Source organism: Marmota monax, unplaced genomic scaffold (genome assembly GCF_021218885.2).
Source record: "Marmota monax isolate L192 unplaced genomic scaffold, Marmota_monax_Labrador192_F-V1.1 WCK01_AAM20220418_F8-fsc01810, whole genome shotgun sequence".
NCBI lineage: Eukaryota > Metazoa > Chordata > Mammalia > Rodentia > Sciuridae > Marmota > Marmota monax.
In genome coordinates, this window is record NW_026693363.1 from 16,466 (window position 1) to 36,013 (window position 19,548).

At 36.7% G+C, this 19,548-nt stretch overlaps 1 protein-coding gene across 8 annotated transcripts; it reads left to right on the forward strand.

Annotated features, from left to right (window-relative positions):
- The first annotated feature begins 774 nt into the window (after nucleotides 1-774).
- Nucleotides 775-18,725, forward strand: LOC124101148 (serine/threonine-protein kinase Nek11). Of its 8 annotated transcripts, XM_046456903.2 has the most exons (9): nucleotides 917-1,388; nucleotides 1,486-1,564; nucleotides 3,774-3,859; nucleotides 6,252-6,371; nucleotides 9,227-9,320; nucleotides 12,000-12,131; nucleotides 12,807-12,914; nucleotides 14,828-14,933; nucleotides 15,115-15,286. In XM_046456903.2, exons 1-9 carry the CDS (start codon nucleotides 1,264-1,266, stop codon nucleotides 15,156-15,158), a joined length of 894 nt encoding a protein of 297 aa, XP_046312859.1. In that variant the 5' UTR covers nucleotides 917-1,263; the 3' UTR covers nucleotides 15,159-15,286. The 8 variants fall into 8 exon arrangements, with proteins under 8 accessions (XP_046312860.1, XP_046312855.1, XP_046312856.1 ...); XM_046456898.2 differs by having other exon boundaries at nucleotides 906-1,388; nucleotides 14,828-18,725; XM_046456899.2 differs by lacking the exon at nucleotides 6,252-6,371 and having other exon boundaries at nucleotides 873-1,388; nucleotides 14,828-18,725.
- Nucleotides 18,726-19,548: the final 823 nt, after the last annotated feature.

The following is a 19,548-nucleotide window of genomic DNA, read 5'->3' on the forward strand; positions in this document are numbered from 1 at the left end:
TAAAGTGCACCAGTTAGTGAAAAAAATAGTGTTATTATTTTTATTTTGGGGGACAAAAACATTATCAATGTATGTATCCAGAATTCTCTTATACATGTACATATTTTATGAGCAAACACAAATTATTGTAGTCATGTATATATTTGTATATATTAGATACAGTATTTAAAATTGCATAAAATGCAACTTTATATAAGGTTAATCATACATTTATTTCTAATCTTTCAATAAAATAACAGGAAAAGAGAAACCCAGCCAGGTACATAATTTCTAATGCCTATAAGATAAAAATAACCCATTATTTAGGAGAAGTACACTATTTCTTTTCTTTTTGTACCAGGGTTGAGCCCAAGCACACTTAACCACTGAGCCACATTCCCAGTCCTTTTTTATATTTTATTTAGAGACAGGGTTTCACTGAGTTGCTTACGGCCTCGATAAGTTGCTGAGGCTAACTTTGAATTACAGCTTTGCGCCACCACACCCAGCTCAGTTATCTCTTTATACTAAATTCAGGAATGAATTTACCCCTTAGTTTTCTTCATGATGGAGAGCTATTGAAAAGATTTTTCTGCTGGTTTAGAGGATGCTGATTTGTATGGCTAATCCAAATCAGTGTTGGATTGATCTAGAATTTTAATATTATCTCATACTCCCCAAGGGAGAATTATACATTTTAATGTGAGCTGCAAGAAACTACTCTCCTACCATACTTGCAAATGGATTATGTTCAGGAAACTAATAAGGAATGCTAGTTTCCTTATCAAAATGCATGGATACACAGGAAAGGGAAGGTTAGGCTTATAAATTAAAATTTTATTTTGCATGCATAGCATTAACAAGACTGCCTTAGGAAGATAATATTTAGCTTTATTTTATTTTTCCTGCACAGAATCTAATTCAAAAAATTTTTAATACATCAACCAAATTTGTGCAGGCACTTGCTAACTGTCAGTATGTTTATTCTCCTTTTGAAAAAGCACTCATTCAGACTTACTGTTGTCCTTTATTTTTGTGCTTTTTAAAAATTTCTTTTTCTTTCTTTCTTCTTTTTTTTGATGGTGGGGGAACTTTATTTAGATAGTAAAATAATACTTTGAAATTGCAATTTTTAAACAAACAACGGAAATGTATGTTAGTACTTCACAGCCAGTGCCCCAATACCTCTGAAGTTATATGATGATGAGCACATGTAAAATAGGGCAGAAATTCCTTATTTAAATTCTTTTTATCTTCAGGTCACTGGCATGTATTTTATATGAGATGTGTTGTATGGATCACGCATTCACTGGCTCCAATTTCCTGTCTATTGTTTTAAAAATTGTTGAGGGTGATACACCCTCCCTCCCTGAGAGATATCCAAGAGAACTAAACACCATCATGGAAAGGTATGGAAAGAAATCTATTGTCAAAAAATATTATTTTGTTTAAATGAACTTATTCTTTAGCTTACTTGAAAAATAATTTTCTTTTTGAACATTACAGCATGTTGAACAAGAATCCTTCATTGAGACCATCTGCTCTAGAAATTTTAAAAAATCCTTACATTGCTGAACAGCTACAGGTATTTAAAATGAAAGGGATACTGGGAAACAGGTATTAGCATTTATATACACATTCTGTGACTTGAAAATATACTGTGGAAGTAAGATGCATTAAGAAACAAAGGAGGAACAAGATTAAAAAGAAGGTAGTCAGGACAATCTGTTTGCAACTGTACATCAACACTAGTTCCCAGATGTGCCCAGAAATGGGATGTTGGGGCTTTCAATTTATGCCTAATCTCAACATCTACTCTATGGCTCTTATACTGACAGTTGTTACCTCAACACATTGGAATTATATCCCTACTAGGACAAGAATGCACCAATAATGATGTTAGTCTGGGATTTTCTTTGAGCATTTATTATTCCACTCCTTTATTATATGTAACTCACTAACACTTTTTATTTATTGAGCTCATTTTGTTTTCCTGTGGTTTAGAAAATTTGATATAGTAGATCTGCCTATGGTAGTAAGAAAGAAGCAAATGGTTTCTTCCCTGAGGGCTTTTTTTCTTTTTTTAGCTTCTCTGGCTTTTGCAATACTAACCCCTCAGGCAGGTTTCTTCTGATTTCATGAAAAGATTTAATAGGAACCACAAGAGTTGTCCACTTTCCAAAATGTGCATATCTTTTCAGTCAGTGGACCGAGTTATAAATCCAGAGGAATCAAAGGTGGTGATGATGTATACTCATTCTTGAGTGCCAGGCACTGTGCTGACACTGGGGGGAGGCTAAAATGAAAGGAATGGGTATTGTTCCTGATCTTTTGAAGCATGACTGCTAGTGAGAGAACCCAGTGACCAAGGAAAAGTAGACAAATAAATGATCACAAGCAAAAAAATTAGGAAGAAAGTGAACAGGATTCTACAAAAAGTAACAGGTGGGGAGGGGCTTTGGTAGTCAAAGAAGGGGTTGGTACCATTTCAACACCAGTGAGCACAGGAGAAGGAGCCAGAATGTAAGGAACAATTTGAATCATAGGGAACAGCTAGTACAAAAGCCAGCCCTAAATTAAGTTGTGCTCATGGAAGGTGGACATAGAGAAGAAGGTTCTTACACAAACACATACTCCCAGAGGAAGCTAAGGAAAACATGGAGAGGAAGTCTTAAGGACCTGGGCACCTCCAATTCTCCCTATGTGCCAAGCATATTGGGCTCTGGGTAGTCCTCTATCAAAGGGAAATTAGTGCCAGCTAAAAGGGCCATCAATGTACAAAGAAACAAAAAGGATCTCAGGGAATCTGCCAAGACTAGGGTCAAGCAAGTGAGATACCTACCCAAGAGCAAACTTAAAGGGGACACCAAAAACTCAGTCAAGATAAATCATATATGTTTATGCAATAATCTAAAATCCAAAATAATACTAATTATCCCTGGTGAAGAATATTTAAAGTTTAAACAACAGATTCAGCAGAACCAGGATTAGGGCAAAGCAAGGAAGTAGAGTTGGGCAAGTTCAGTATTGGATCATGTCTTTATTTAAATATTTGATATTGTATTCTTCATAGCTTTTTGGACTTATTTTTTTTCTTTTTAAAATTTATTTCTTACATATATAACAATAGTGGGGTGCATTACATTCATAATTATCCATTCATAGCACAATTTTTTGTAATTCTGTATATAAAGTATGTTCACACCAAATTATGGCATTATACATGAGCTCTCTTATTTTTTTGCATAAAATTCTTAATACACCTTTATACCACCATTTATCATATCTCTGTTTGTATATAAGGACTTAATTTTGATTTTAAAAATAATATTGTATTTAAGTATTATTTCTCTTGGTCACAGAGTTTTTTGGTACCCACTTAGATTTTGTACCTAAAGTGAGTGCCTCATTTGCTAAATCCTAGTTCTAGCCTGAGGAATGTAGATTTGTCCATTCCAGGCTGGGATTTGGAGAAAGTGAGTATTGTTGGAGCTGAGAGCAGGCCTGCTTATAGTGGGTAACAAGGAGTAAGAGAGCAAGTAGTACAAGGTGAAGTTGGAGAGGTAGGCAGGAGCCTGGCCCTGTAGGTCTTCTCACATAAGCTACCGTGTAATTTTATATAACCTTTATATAGAGAAAAATAGTTACTATGAACTTAGTTTTCAAGCTTCCTGCCAGAGTCAATAATACCCCAAATCAGAAAAGGTACCTAGTAGTTTTATGTCCTTTCATTCAATTCATTACTGAAGAGGAATCTAATTTAAGTTTACCAGGATTATTATTAATTTTTTTAGCACCTGATGTGTAGATATTCTGAAATAACTCTGGAAGACAAGAATTTGGATTGTCAGAAGGAGGCCGCCCGGATAATTAATGCCATGTAAGTAATTGCTTTGTTTTTCAAAAGCCCATCCAGCATAAACGTTAAATGCATTTGTCTTTAAAAATCTATTAGTGCTAAGCTGAATGCATGGAGCATTCTAGAATTCACTTAATCTTGCCAGGAAATTAAGGAGCTTCAGTAATGTAGCATTCCAAAGCTTTTTGCCCCAGGTGGTAGCAAATTGAAATCATAAAAGTTTAAACCACTGCACAGCTTACAGATCTGCAGGGTAGCTCCACAGCTGCCTTGTAAGTGTGTAGAGAAATTAATATCTCAAACATTTAGTAACATTTATGCTAATGAGCCTTCCATCATAAGCATAAGTGGCTTTCACACATTGTTTGTTTAATGTGAACTGGCAGAAGAATATGGGATTCTGGGACAATTGAAAATAAGCCAGATTTACTTCCTTAAAGTATGTATCTTCTTATATAAGATCTAGAAAAGTGTGTTTTCAGAGAATTATAATTATTTTCTGTCCTAACTTCTCTTTTTCCTCATTCAAATTTTTTTGTGCTATAACTTGCAGGAGTCTAGAATGCTATATTACTTCAGAATCACCATGTGTAACTGTGCATGCAGTGCACTGCACAACTCCTGGGACCACTACTTTTAAAGACTAAATCTATAATTTTGCCAAACAAACTATATTTAATATTATAAAGACACACAGAGCAGAGCAGTCCCTCTTCAGCAGTGTACAGGACAGTGGAGTGAGAACAGGGGACCTGGGGCTGGGGTTGTGGCTCAGTGGTAGAGCACTTACCTAGCACATGGGAGGCCCTGGGTTCCATCCATAGCACCATATAAAAATAAATAAATAAAATAAAGTTAAAAAAAAAGAGAATAGGGGCCCTAAATAGGTTGATCTACAAGGCCAGATAGCCAGCAATATTTCTCTCACACCTAGTCCTGTGGGTTTCCTAACTGCAGCATTGTGGTCTCCATCCTCACATGCAAACTAGGAGAAACTTATCCACCAAGGCATCCAGTCTTTGTGTGATGCATGATCTCTAGGTGAAGCACATTGTGCCTTAGGGGGCAAATTTTTAAGCATGCTTCTAATAACCTTGTTTTGTTGAATTTCTAGTTATTCTTTCAAGAAAGGTTGGAATTTCAAATTTTATTTTATTAACTGGAAATGTGAAAGTACTAGATATCTTATTTTTAAAATATTGAGCTAATTTTAGTTATTATTTTGCACTGCAGTTGTGAAACACTTTGCCTTACACTGTTTAGAATTAACACTATGCTAGAATCTAATTATTTGGAGGGCATTTCATGTTGTGAAATATTGATTTCAATTAGTCACTCTTATTTTCAAGATCTAAGACTATGTTTTAAGGAGATCTGTTTGGGTTTAGAAAATTGGGTATATATATGCCTGAAGGATTGAACTTTGCTTGGTGACTCTGTTTGGATGATATTACAGAGGAATGAGAACTGCTACAAAACTCATTACAATTCTCTTAGTGGTTCTTAAGGAAGGAGTGGATTATAAAAGGTGTTCTTTGATATTGATCCATAACCAAGTCAGGAACAGAAGCAATTATCATTGGGAAAGTGGTTGTAGGCCTTTCAATAGTAGATTAATGTGAACACATTCCTTTTATTGAAGAAAAAGATTCTTAATTAATAATATTATCTAACATTTTGTGGGTTAATGACCATATCCTCAGCTCGGTATCTAATAGAATCCATTTACATGAACTCATTTAAAGGCAGGAAAACCCTATGAAGTAGGTAGTACTTTTTTTATAGTCATGGGTTAAGTAACTTGCCCAAGAATACATAAAATGTAAGCTGGGAGGTTATGATATGAACCCATATTTAGTTGTTAACCTGTGTGATCAAGCACTCATATAAGTCATACTCAGCAACATACACCTATTGTGATACCATCATAAATACTTGCGCATACATTGTCTCATGATACTTACTATAGCCCATTCTTTACAGATGAGAACATTGAGGTTCAATTTCTCATTCAAGTCTATTGAGCTAATGAGTGGTAGAGGTGGGATTCAAATCCTGCTTAACTCCAAATATTGTATACCTATCCACATGGCTGAATTACTCTGACAGTCGTTTTGCTCCCTAATGACCACAATTCTAATTTGTCTTACCATTGTGAAAACTAGTTATAGGCAATGAAATGAGCAGAAATTTGGAAAGTATATAATTTTCTTTTAAACAAAAATCTAATTTGAAAGATATTGTCAATTAACTACAGTCCTGATTGGCTCATTGCCTATCCAAAGATTATTAGTTTTTGCCTGGCCTGTCTTGAGATGCTTTTGCTTTCTCGGTAGTGTAATTATACTTCTGTAAAAGATTTGTTTAATTTTTCTGAGCATGTTAGCATGTGGGGAATCTTTATGATTTATAGGCAAAAAAAGATACACCTGCAGACTCTTCGGGAACTATCTGAAGTGCAGAAAATGACACCTAGAGAAAGGATGCGGCTGAGGAAGCTCCAGGCAGCTGATGAAAAAGCCAGGAAGCTAAAGTAAGCTGCCTTTCCTTTCGTACTGTATGCCTCCTGTGCTGCTCCCAGGGGCTATGAAGGAATTCACTGAAGAGAAGACAAAAAAAAAAAAAAAAAAAAAACAAATCAAGAAACCAAAATGCATATGGTTATATATTTATTTGTTTATTCATTTACTCATTCAGTCAAAAGATGATTGAGTCTTAGAGTGGATGCCAGGTACAATTTATATTAGGCTTTCAGTGTTGAGTATAGAGAAAGATTGAAAATCAGGGAGTGCATTAGTGATGAAAATAGGGTTAGTCTCTTGAGTGAAACTTCATTGGTGCTGACATCTTCTATACATACTCAAGCAACAGACCAAAAAGAAGCCTTTATTATTTTAATCTCATTCCCTAGGTGCTTGTTGTGTTTCTTCTACCAGGAGACCTAGCTGATCTACAGGGATAAGAGGTTTTGCTGGCAGAAAATTTTTAGCTTGGAAGACAGTAAAATGCAGTCAGTTCTGGTCTGTTAAAAGAAGCATTTAGAAGTATCTTTTTATGAAAAAGTATAATTTCAAGCATCGGGAAGGGGGTGGAAAACTTGTAAAGTTATTATGGAAAGAAGTATGGAGTTTCCCTAAAAATTTGAACATAGAACTTCTGAAAGATCTCACAGACCTGCTTCTGAGTTTATATTCAAAGGAAATGAAATCAAATATTGAACAGATCTGCATTCCCATGCTCACTGCAGCATTATTCACAGTAGCCCAAAGATGGAATCAAAGAGAAATGTGGACTGTACATACAACAGGATTCTCTTTAGCTTTTAAAAAGAAGGAAATCACATCAACTGCACCAGCATGGATGAATCTGGAGGACATTAGGCTAAGTGAAATAAGCCATCCATAGAAAGACAAATATTCATGATCATGATCTCACATATATATGAAATCTGAAAATATGGAACTAGTGAAGGTGGAAAATGAAATGGTGATTAACAGGGTCAGGGGCATGGATGAGGAGATTTAGACAAAGGTACAAAGTTGCAGTTAGCCAGGAAGAATTAGTTCTAGAGAGCTATTGTTCATCGTAATGACTAATTAAGACATTGTAGATTTGAAAATTACTCAGTAATAGACCTTAAATGTTCTCACCACAAAAAAGTATGTGAAGTGATGTATATGTTAATTAACTTGTTCTAATCATTTTAACAATATATACATATATCAAAACATCATAATGTATACTATAAATATAAACTATTTTATCTGTCAATTAAATCTTATTAAAACTGAAGAAAGATGTATGTATGAAGAGTGGAATATCAAAGAGCCCCGGACTCTCAATTTCTCAAATGCTTTTTTTCAGTTGCAAGGTTTGCCAATTCTCTAATTTTTCTTCTTTCTTCCTTCGCTTACTCTTTGGTAACTTAGAAATCCCAACCAAGGACTAGAGGGATAGATAAGTTCCAAATAGCAGATCTGCTTACTTTGTGATCATGTTTACAAAACAAACCTGAAACATGATTTAGAGATATCCTTGTACTCTGAATGAATATCATGATGAACCAAATAAGAATCTATCAGACTCTATTTTCCTTAACACATGCTTTCTTTAATATATGTGGAGAAAGATTTGCATCAAAGTGCAGTGATGTGCTGGTAAACATTTAACAGACAGCTCTGGATTTAGAGTTAGCTGACTTGCTTGCTGATTTCTGTGTTGTAAATACTCCCACCATGGCCAATTTCGGCTACCAATGTGATGTTACTGAATGTTTAGTTAGGAAGATAATGTACACAGTGTGTTCTAGGGAGCCAATACTAGTTTGTTTTTGTAAATCACTATAGCACTGAGTGTGGGTTTTACTTGGAAAATATATTCACATAAATTCCTTGAGCCATTCCATCAACTCATAGTCTCAAATTTGTTTATAATGTTAGTATCTCCATTGTACCATGATTCAGATCATTGATTGTGGATAAAAGAAAAATTTATACTCTGATAGAAATGGATTAAAATGGCAGATTTAATAATTTATCTGCATATTACAATTATTCAGATTAAAACTATTTTATAGATCAATGGAAGTCATAAATCTTTCAAATGATGCACTAATATTTTCACATTTAAAGTGATAGTGTTTACATAAAATTTGATCTTTATTTTATGAATGAATTGTATTGTAATTTTGATCTTTGTTTCTAGAATAAAAGGGAACATGTGTTTTTAGTAAGAAAATGACTCTAATGTCAGAAAGGTGAAATGTATCCATTTTATAGACAAGAAAATTTAACTAGAAGGATGTTCAGTGACTTGTAGAAAATATCTAAGTATAGATTAACACACAAGTTATCATAAGAACTTAAATCTTTCTTCTAGTAGCAGATTTATTATAATCAATTCTCCTAGTTGGAAACAAATAAAGAAAACAAAGGAAATAAAATTTTTCTACAGAAGAAAATTTTCTTCCACAGTGATGCCTATATATTTTTCATAAATTCTTTGATATGTAGTATTTCTTTTTTTCCTGGCTTGTGTGTTGGTTCACCCTGAAAACATTTTTCATGGTGTTAGTATATGTCAGACACTGTGGAAACCCCCATCATCATATTCAGGATGCACAGGGAGGAATTGTCTTCTCCTTCTGCTGCATTTGAGAATTCCTAAGAATTAATAAGGAACCAGAGTATCCCTGTGTGTGATTTAAAAGAGAACTAAAGTTTAAAAGTGTTATGCACAGCATACTACTTCCCAAGCGAGAGACAGATGACCTGGCTTCCCATCAGCCTAATCTGCCCATGATCCCTGAACAGGGATCATACATATCTGTAGATAAGACATAGTTTTAGAAATTTGAGTTACTTTTGTATGTTCACTTTAAATTTGCAGAAAAATTGTGGAAGACAAGTATGAAGAGAATAACAAGCGGATGCAAGAATTGAGATCTCGGAACTTTCAGCAGCTGAGTACAAATGTGCTTCATGTAAGTATCTCTTAAATTTTACATAAGACTCTTTCTTGCTTCAGATTATACATACTCATATAGGTAGTTGTATAGGAAAAGGGACAGGTTAGAAAATAAAAGTACTATGACCAAGTTTCTAATTCCAGGGAGGATTCTAGAATGTAGGCCATCAATTGGAAAAAACACTAACTCAAAGATCCACAGAGGTGGATCAGGTGATGTATCCAACACATTTATTGAGTGCCTACTATGTAGTTTATAAAGGATTGGCACTGAATACACAGTTGATGAGTTAAATAACTAGATCTTAGAACACATATGTGTATTTCTAATTTTTTTTTTACTGAAACAACTGTTGTCAAATATGACTTTTATTATGCATTTTCTTTATATGTGTGTCTTTATGAATGTATATGTCTATTCACACACACAATCATTCACACAGAGAGACACATACTTCAAGCCGTGGAAAATTCTCAGGATTTTGTTAGGTTTAAATAATCTATATATTAATTTGTGGACTACTGATATCTATATCATGCTGAAAATTCCCATAGAGGTGGATAAATGTCTACTCAAGTCTTCATTTCCATCCTCCATTCATCTCGTATGTTCAGATGTGAGCTGGTTACTGTGTTGCTGCACACTCAAAGCCTTCAGGAGTCAGGAGGAGTATAAACAGTGCAGCAGGGTAGATATGAGGGAATGGCGAGTGGTTTGAACTTTGGAGAACTAGAAATAACATTGTCATAAAGGTATTAGGTTCATTTAAAACTCAATGCACATTAAACCAATGTTTGTGGACAGCCAGTTGGAATATCCATCTATAGTTCTACTTTACCTTCTCCTTTAGTTTTGGAATTTTAGAAATGTAACAGCTTCTTTAGTTTAAATGACATAAGTTTGAGACCATTCATCCACCTGGAATTAGGAAAGCAGGTCAAACTTTATTCTCTATCTTCACTGGTTACGGATGAAGTTTTATCTAGTTTTAAAAATTTGTTGTTTTGTTTATATGTAAATGAGGAACACATCTCAGTTCTTTTTTAAATCTTTTCTCTATCTCTTTTTTTTTTTAATCTTTTCTTTTTTTGGAACTGGGAATCAAACCCAGGGCTTTGTGAATGATGTTGTAGATGTCTTACCTCTTTAGTTCATTGACCTTTCTTATTTTTATTCTTTCCCTTTTTATTGTCTCTCTCCCACTTATATCATGTGTATTGTGTTAATAACTTCATTCAAACTCTGAAGAACCACCATAGCTATATGATAACGAATAGGGTTGTAGGTTTACATGACATGGATCCCAAATTCATATCCTCTATATTCCAAATCTTTGAATAGCAAATGCCATTTTCACTAATGGTTGAAAATATCTCCACAGGCCTTGGGGTAGGCTCTGATGCTCAAGGTAGTCTTTATGAGGTCATATTTGGTTACTCAACATCAACACTAACTCATAGCTCTCCTGGTAAAAGCAATTTGGGTTGGAGATATTTCTCATTCATTCAGTGGAAATTCCTGTATGTGAAAGAGATTCTTACCTTTCGCAGGAAGAACCAACCTCCCCTAGAGGCTGTGGGGAGAATCCTTTGAACCCTGAGGATGCTAATTCTGTAGTAGTATAGTATCAGAGGCCTCAAACCAAGGGACATTCAAACCTTAGCAGAGCTCACTCTCAGCTAGGAAGGGCCTAGGAACACTTGTTTTCTGCCCTTCTGAGGAGGAGAGATGCTAGTGAACTACCTTTATCAAATATTTAGGGGTACTAGATGCTTTAGAGTTCTGAAAATCCAAAATTGGGCCAAATAGGGGGCAAAACTTCCTCTGAGCTCACAATCTCCTTCTGTTTACTGGACCAATTAGCAGATACTGTGGAAATGCTGGACATACATGCTCAATCCCACTCTGCTTCTTCACCCATCTGGTACCTCTGTTAAGTAAAGCCAGCTATGGGATCTTTTTGCAGGTCCCAAAGACTTGGGAGATGAGGTTACAGACCCTAGTTAGTGGAGAAATTGTTGGCTGAAATGACACAGGGTTCAGCAGCAGGGTTAGATTCCTATTTGATGCCACCATAATGTGGAATGATCCAAGCCCTCTGAAAACCTAGCACCTTTCCTCAGCTCCCCAGATTTTATGGGCTTTGCAAGGAAAACCTGTGGATGTGGATCTTTTTCCCTGATTCTGAGACTGAGAACTGCACGTTTTCATAGATCCAAACAAGGAGGACTGGCAGGATCATAAGGATTCAGTTTGTTAATGTGCGTAAACTATTTGTTCTGGACAGAAACTGGGATGCTTTTTTCTGGAATTCTCAGGGACCCTTGATTCTAAGAGACTTTCCCCCTAAGACTGGAAATTGAGAACTATTATTTAGTTGCATTTTGTTTTATGAACCTAATGACTTTATTTTTGAAGTTACTATATGGCAAATAAAAGTGTATTTTCAAGTATGATCTTAAGTGTTATTATCCAATAAGTTAACTTTTTGCTTTCCTTCTTTGACCCCTCAAGATAATCATTTTGTGTTCTTTTTTTCTGATATAAATATTATCATCATTATAACTATGTTGTATGGTATCCGGTCTTCCCATCCCCCTATATATCAGGGTGTCTTGAAGTCTAAAGATAACTCTGAGACCATATGGCAGGCAGAATCTCAGGAGATTTTGTTATCCATATGTTATCCCACAGAACATGGGAGCTAGGCAAAACATCCAGAGATTGGAACAACTGAGAAAAAAAGAAGATTTTATAAAAATCATAATTTCCTCAGTGAATTCCCAATTCCATCCTCTGTCTATCAGCAATGAGCAAACGGAAAAGGTAGGGAAGTGCCCAGTGTTGCCCTGGCCAGAGATTTTAGTTCATTCTTTGATCTTCCAAGGTTTAATGCTATCAGCATCTCTAGGCCTGAGCTTTCCAGAAGCATGTGCCCTAGTTTATATATTGATGGGAGCAGAAAATGCTCCAGTCTGTGAGAGTCTTATATGTGAGAGTCTTAAATCTACTCTCCTCACAGATTATGTCCTTTTCCCAGCTGGTTCAGCCCTGCATGGTTGCTCAGATCTCCCAAGCTCCCTGCTCCCTTTTGTGCTATTGTAACAGCCATTTCCCTCTGGCCTATTGTTAGCTTCCCATCTTCTCTCTTCCAAAACTTCACCTCCTCTTCTGGAAAACCTTCTGATCTTTGATCTCCACAATCAACTGGCTCTTGCTCAAATTTCTATGGCTTATAGTAACATTTCTCAGAATTCAAAATGTATCTGGGAGGCCTATGGATCTTGTTAAAATGTAGGTTCTGATTTATTTGTTCTGGGGTTGGGGGTGGCTGGAATATTGCATTTCTAACAAGCACTCTGCCCATTCCAAGGCTGCTGGCCCAAGACCATACTCTGATTAATTATTGAAAATAGGGCTCCTGAAAGCAGCAGTTCACCTCCAGATGAAGGAAGACCTGGAAAAACCTCCAATGAACAGATCTTCTTATAATCTCTTTAGGAAAAAAATCACTTAATGGGAACAGAAGAAAAGGAGAAGCAAATGGAGAGAAGACTTTCTTGTTCACCCCAGCAGGAGGATGGAGAGAGACAGCCAGGCAAGGAAGAGGCAAGTTTAATCACATCCACAGGCAAAAGAGTGAGATGGGTTTAATGATATTCACTGAACAAAGAGGAAGAAAACCAAAGTCAAACATTTTGCAGAGGGACCTGAAGGTTGAACTGAGATAGATGAAATAAAGTATAAGAAAGAAAATGGATGAATCAGATGCAAGAGGCTAAAGAAAAATGTGATAAAGAAGAAGAGGAAAATGCTCCCTTCTTTGAATGCTTTTATTCCCCTGCCTCTACACATATTTACAACTTAAGTTCTTCCTAATCTCATTGGGGACTCTCTTCTCAATTCCTTTTTCCTTCTCTCTTGAATGGCTGAAGCAAGCCCCTTTTTTATTTCAGAAGCAGTCGTAGGAGAGAATCAGTTATGGGAGTGAATGGACTGATTGTTACATGTTATAAAAATTCTTTGAAGCATTTGAGAGAGTAACTTGCTTTGTTTTTCAGACCCTAACTGACAACATCTTTTACTTTGGCAGGCAGTTTCTGCTTGGTTGAATTTGAGCTATGAAATCTTGAAGCACAGTTGAATGTAGGTAGACTGATATTAGGCACCATTTCCTTAAAGAATGGTATCTTAAAAACAACTATGTACCATAATATAAAAGATAAGCCCCATTCATCTTTTTGGTATATATTTGCACTGGTGCCCAGGTTGAGTTTCTGTGAAAAGTGCATGTCAGAGCAGGTCTCCATCATGCATGGAATGGTAATGGGGATCAAAGATGAGATCAAGTCCTTCTATACTAAAAGAACAATTTTAACAACTCTGTTTGTTCTATTAAAAGAGGACCTTAGCAAATCAAAATCACTTGAGAGCCCAAGTACTTATTTTCAAATAAGTGCTAAAGCACATGTAAAATCACATTTCATGCAATTTCTACTCTTTGTTCTTGAAGTTCTCTATGTACCATCAGTGATCCTTTGAAATTTGGAATTCAGTTGTACTTCCTGAAATAATTAAGTATATAGTATAGAAAATGGACTTTTAAAAACCACTTTATGACCATATTTTCACAAATGCTACATCACAGTGTGGCATAGCTTCATTTTTACGTATTTATTTAATATTAGTTTAGGACTGGTAATGTGGGTCAGTGGTAGAGTGCTTGCCCGGCATGCAGAAGGCCCTGGGTTCATTTCCGAGCACAGCAAAATAGAAAACAAAAGACATAAGATTAATTTTTCCTTTTAATTTCCTTCTTAATAAGAAGACATTCTTGGAGTAGCTCTGCATCAAAGCCATTTATCAAGGAAAAGAGGCCAATTTACCATCCATTCTAGGTGACAAACACATACACACTCAAAACTGGGGGGGGAAAGGACAAGGTGATTTGTTGAAATACTTATTGATATGTTTATGAAGTTTACCTTTGTTTATTTGAAGTAAGAATTCTAAGTATTCTCTTAGATATTTTGCTTTTAAGAAATTAAAATTCATAGAATCATGGAGTTTTTAAAGCTAGACAAGAAGCTGGAAGTCATTCAAGCCAATGCTTTTTAATTTTGAGATGAAGAAAAATTCAGGACAGGAATGACAAAGGTGGAGTGCCCTGGGTGCAAAATAGAAAGCATCACTCCTAGCTGCCAGTGGAGCCTGCACTTGCCTGAACCTGAGTGTTAATTTTTTACTCTGGGCATCCTGCTTGACCTACTAGTCATGGACCTAAACCTGAGGGCTATGAAGTTCAAGTGTTTGCCCAAGGTCACCTGTCTCATTGATTCAGGACTATTTTTCTCCTAACCCAAGTTACTATCTTAAAGTTTGAAAAAGTTATTATGTTTAAGGGAGAGAATTTGGTAGGTTTTTGTTTCCAAATAATCTTTTAAACAAGAATATGATCTCATTTGTGGTAGTCCTATTTCTTTCTGTCAACTTCTGATGAATTATTAATTTCCTCCCATAAGGAATTAGATGAACCAGCTTCAGAGAACCTACCTGAGTCTCAGCCTACTCCTTCCCTGGACTTTGACTCGAGTAGAGAAGAGGCCATCACTGACCTTGAACATAATGGTATGTGTTTGCATCAGCTGTCATCAGAGTGCTTGGCTGCCTGCAGTGGGCCTTGCCAGCCTCTAAAAGAAGCTCTGATTGTATGTGACCACTCTCTATCAGCTTGCCAGCATTGGGCCATGACCAGGCTGAAAAACAGATTAACCAAGCATTTCTTTCCTCTCTATGTTCTTTGTAATAGTGAACACAGTTGGAAACTCACACCTGGTGGGGGACCGTCTCTGAATGGATTACATGCTATCATCATTGACCTGACTTTGAAACAGTGTAGGACTGACTCTGAAGTGCAGTTTCCCTCTCTTATAGATTGTTCCCCCAGCCCTTATAAATTTATATTAAAGAAATGAAACCATACTTTGTGTAAAATCAACTATTCAGATGGGCAAGAAATTGCTAGAAAATAAAATTGCTTAGAGCTGTTACCTAAATGGATGATATACATCATCGCTGAAAAGCATAGATTTTGGAGTAAAAAAGCTGGCCCTATCAGAGAGGCCCCTGGAAACTTATTCTTCCAGGTCTTAGTTTCTTTATTCATGAAACAAACAACATTTTCAGGGTTATTGTAAAGAACAAATGAGATGAGGCATATAAATACTTAGCACACATTAGGAGCTGAAGAAAGAGAAGCAGTTATGATAATTTGTGGGGAGTTTATGAATGTACAGGTTTTCTTAGTCTTGCTCACCACTCTCCCCAGTGCCTAGAATGACGTGCCAGAAACATGGAAATTCAATTTCTTGAATGAATGACCAATAAATGAATGAATAATATATTAGTCTAGACTTCTGGGAGGCAGATGCCAAGATAGAACTAAAATGCATGGTTATTTTTAGGGAAAATACCTGCATGAAAGGAAATAGGAAAGCAGCTGGGAGAGGTTAGGAGAACTGTCAGACACTGTCAGACTATGATTAAAGTCTTATTCTAACTAAAGAGAGAATGCTTGGTGGAAGTGTTCTCTTCTGCTATGAGCCAAAGTTAGCAAGGTATCACAAAGTCCTCCAGCAAAGCCATCCATTGGAGGCCAGCTGTACTGTGCTGTCTTCTTCGGAGAGGGCCTCTGAGAGAATGTGGAGGATTTCAAAAGCATAGCAGCTGGGTCGTGGGCCACTTGTACTCCCTATAGTTGGAAGTCTGCCAGGTCTTGGGCAGTAGGATAGTTTTGTTCGCAAATTGAGAATTAGGATAGTGAAGCTTGGATTGTTTGGTCATCTCAGCACACATTTGCACTTAAGATTCTCCGGATAGAGCTCTTAGAGGTTGAGCTACCTCCTTCAGCTGTATGGAGACTAGCACCTAAATACAGGGACTAACAAAGCTTTTAAATCAGTTTTTAACAGTAATGCTGCAAAAGCATTTTGAAACAGATATAATTGACAAATGAATATGTATATGAGATGGACTTGTGTTAGATCTTTCGTAGGTGTTTCTTTAATATATTGTTTGTTAGTTTCCCAGAGTGAAATTTGGAAGTATAGGAATATTCCATGGACCCTTCTTTCCAATAACAGAAAACTGAGAAAGTTAGGCCTGATAAGGGTGGCTTGTGTTGTGCTATAGGGAAGTGCCATTGTCCCAGGACAGTATATTGAATTGAGTGGTCTAGAACCAAGAATTTGGGCTCATCCTCCTGGCTTCAAGTAGGAAAAAGTACCTATCAATGCATTTCTGAGATGAGAAGCCTAAGACACTAATCAGTTTTCAAAGGACCATTAGAACACCTGCTTTCTAATGCAGCCACACCCCTACCATTTCCCTCAAACTGATGAGTAGGAGCAATAGGTTTATGAGAAATAGTCAAGCATGTCAAGTGAATTGGACTTTCAAAAGGCAGAAAGTCTTTGTTGTGTGTCTGTATGCTAATTTTTGTGAAATGAAGTAGAAAAATTACTCCTAAGCTACCCCTGATTGCAGATTCCAGCCACTACTGGGAGACCTGAGCTGATGTCCTTACTTTTCATTCTGTGTTTTGTTATTGAGGTTTCATTATGGTAGACCACACATTGATTTACCAGGCAAACTGGAAATGGTCACATCTATTTCCTTGGCCACCTTATTTATGCTACAAGGAAACACTACTTAGATCACTGTAATATGCTGTAAGATAAACAAAATCCCAAACTTAAAACAAACAAAAAAATAGTTTTAGTTGGTCAGATGCCTTGTAAAATACTTTTAGCATATCCCATATGTTTTCTTCTCTGTAAATTCACATTTCTAAATACAAATTTTTCTTAAACATTAAGTTGAAAGAGAGACTTAGAATTGTGAAAATGCAACCTTTGGGTTTGACATCTCATTAGAATGGTGAGCAAATACAGGATGATTGTTGATCACACAGCTTCATTATGAACTTTTGAAACATGAGACTGATTAAGTGCCTAATTATTTTCCCAAGGCTCTTTGCTTTTTAGAAGATTTGGCACCAAACTTTCAGCACCAAGAGGACATTTTTGTTTATTTTATTTTACTTTTTTTCTAGCATGTGTATACAAAGTAAAATTACTCAGTCATTTTTTAAAAACTCCTTCACCAACTATTTAATCATTCTTTGATCTTGAGCTGGAAATTCCCCTTGGGATGTGTGGAGTTGTAGGAAAAGAAGGCAGGTCAAGACATTATTTATGTTTGATGTGCATTTAGTTGGCTATAGGTGATTTCATCTAGCCGAAGTTATGGTTACCAAAGTTATTATAATCAAATGAATAAGTAAAACCACAGTGTTAAATTATTTTAAAATAATTCCTTATATTTAATGCTGATTTATTTCTTGCAAATTAATTTTTTCAAAGTCTTTCCTTGCACTCTTGCCTTATCTTCAGTAGCTCATAACTGACTTGCTCAAGTATTTCTTGCAAAGTTGATATAGTCTGAGACTCATGAGCTTGGATCTGCCCAGGACATAATCCCTTAGCCCAGCCTATCCCTTAATCCCTTAACCCATACCTGAAAGGCATGAAGACTGCAGGCCTCACATGCCTGCCTACATCCTGACCAGCTACCACCTCTTAATTTCCCTTTTATCTATTTCTGGAGCAAGTCCTGAGCCTCCTCTTAGTACCTGGAGAAAACTCTGACCTCATGGGGGTTATACTTTGTTTGCCTGTAGGAAAGCCACATGCCTTTTTCAGTTGTGGGTATAGGGAAGAGAGAAATCCCCTCCTCTGTCCCTTAGTTCTTCTGTAGGCTTTTTGGGCAAAACTAGGAAACTAATTAATATAAAAGCTGATTAACAAGATTAAAGCATAAAGTTTTATTAATTTTACATGTACACAGGAATCTTTACAAGAGAGTAAAATCCAAATAAATGACCAAGGCATGATGTTTTTATACTTTTGGACAAAGAGCAATAAATTTGTGAAGAAATGATAGGACAAGTGGCTGTCTGGACTTGGATAGTAAATTCTAAGGATGTTACTATGCTGTGTATATGGGGGTGATGTAGAAGACAGTGGAAGGTAAGGGTTACCTCAAAGAGTTTATTTCCTCAGGTTCATTGCAGCCCCAATATCAGTCTCTGATGATCAAGGCTATTTTCCAGCCTTGGCACGTGAAGCAAATCCCTTCCAAAAGAATCTTTATGGCTTGTTGCATCTGGGGAAGGATAGTTCAAATGGCCCTTCTTGCAGTTTCAGTTACTCAAGTGATTTCAGCTTGATGTAACCAATATACCTATCTGGCATTATTTCTAGATGGCTTTTCTTTAACTCCTTCATGGACTACTCTGTGACTCAAACATTATTTCTTCTTTTTAAATGTCCAAGTATAAATAAAGTGATTTGAACTTAATCATGGTATTTTTTATTGTTTTAATTTTTTAAAAAGAAAACTTCTGCTGACTCAAGAAATGACATTTCTCTGCCTGGTCTAGATCCACCTCCACCCACCTGCATGGGACCCAGGCCCAGGATAGGCCTGGGTCTATCCCACCACCAGAAGACACCCTCCAGAGCACAGGACCGCCTCCTCTGACTAGTGGACCCCCGCCGAAGCTCTGGCCTGGTTCAGATGCTCCTACACTGACCTGCGCAGGACCCAGGCCCAGGGTAGGCCTGGGTCTGCCACACACACACACCCACAGCCAGCCTCAGGCCAGGCCTAACCCACTTCCATCTTGGGACTCTGCAAACATTCCCACAGCCTTCTCCACACAGTAGCCTTTACCTTTTGCTAACAGACAGGGCCTAGAAGCAGCTGAATCTTGGAGCAGGCATCCCAAAGGGAGTGTAAGGTCCACCCTTTCAGCCCCATCACTGAAAGACCTGCATCCATCTTGGGGCACTTCCACTGCTATCTTGAGTTACCTCTGCTATTGCCACCACCACCTTTAGTTTCACTAGCACACATTGAGCACAGCCTCAGGGTCTGGAAGCCCAACATCAAGGTGAGGTACAAGTAATAACAGAGCCCATGGACAGTGAAGTTGATGAAATATCAGAGAAGGAGTTCAGAATAAACGTAATTAAAATGATCTGTGAATTAAAGGGTGACCTAAATGAACAAAAACAGGCAACAATTGATCACTCCAACAAAGATATAAGAGCAAATATAGGTAGCAAAAGACTATTTCAAGAAACAGAGACTCTGAAAAAAAAATCAGAAATTCTTGAAA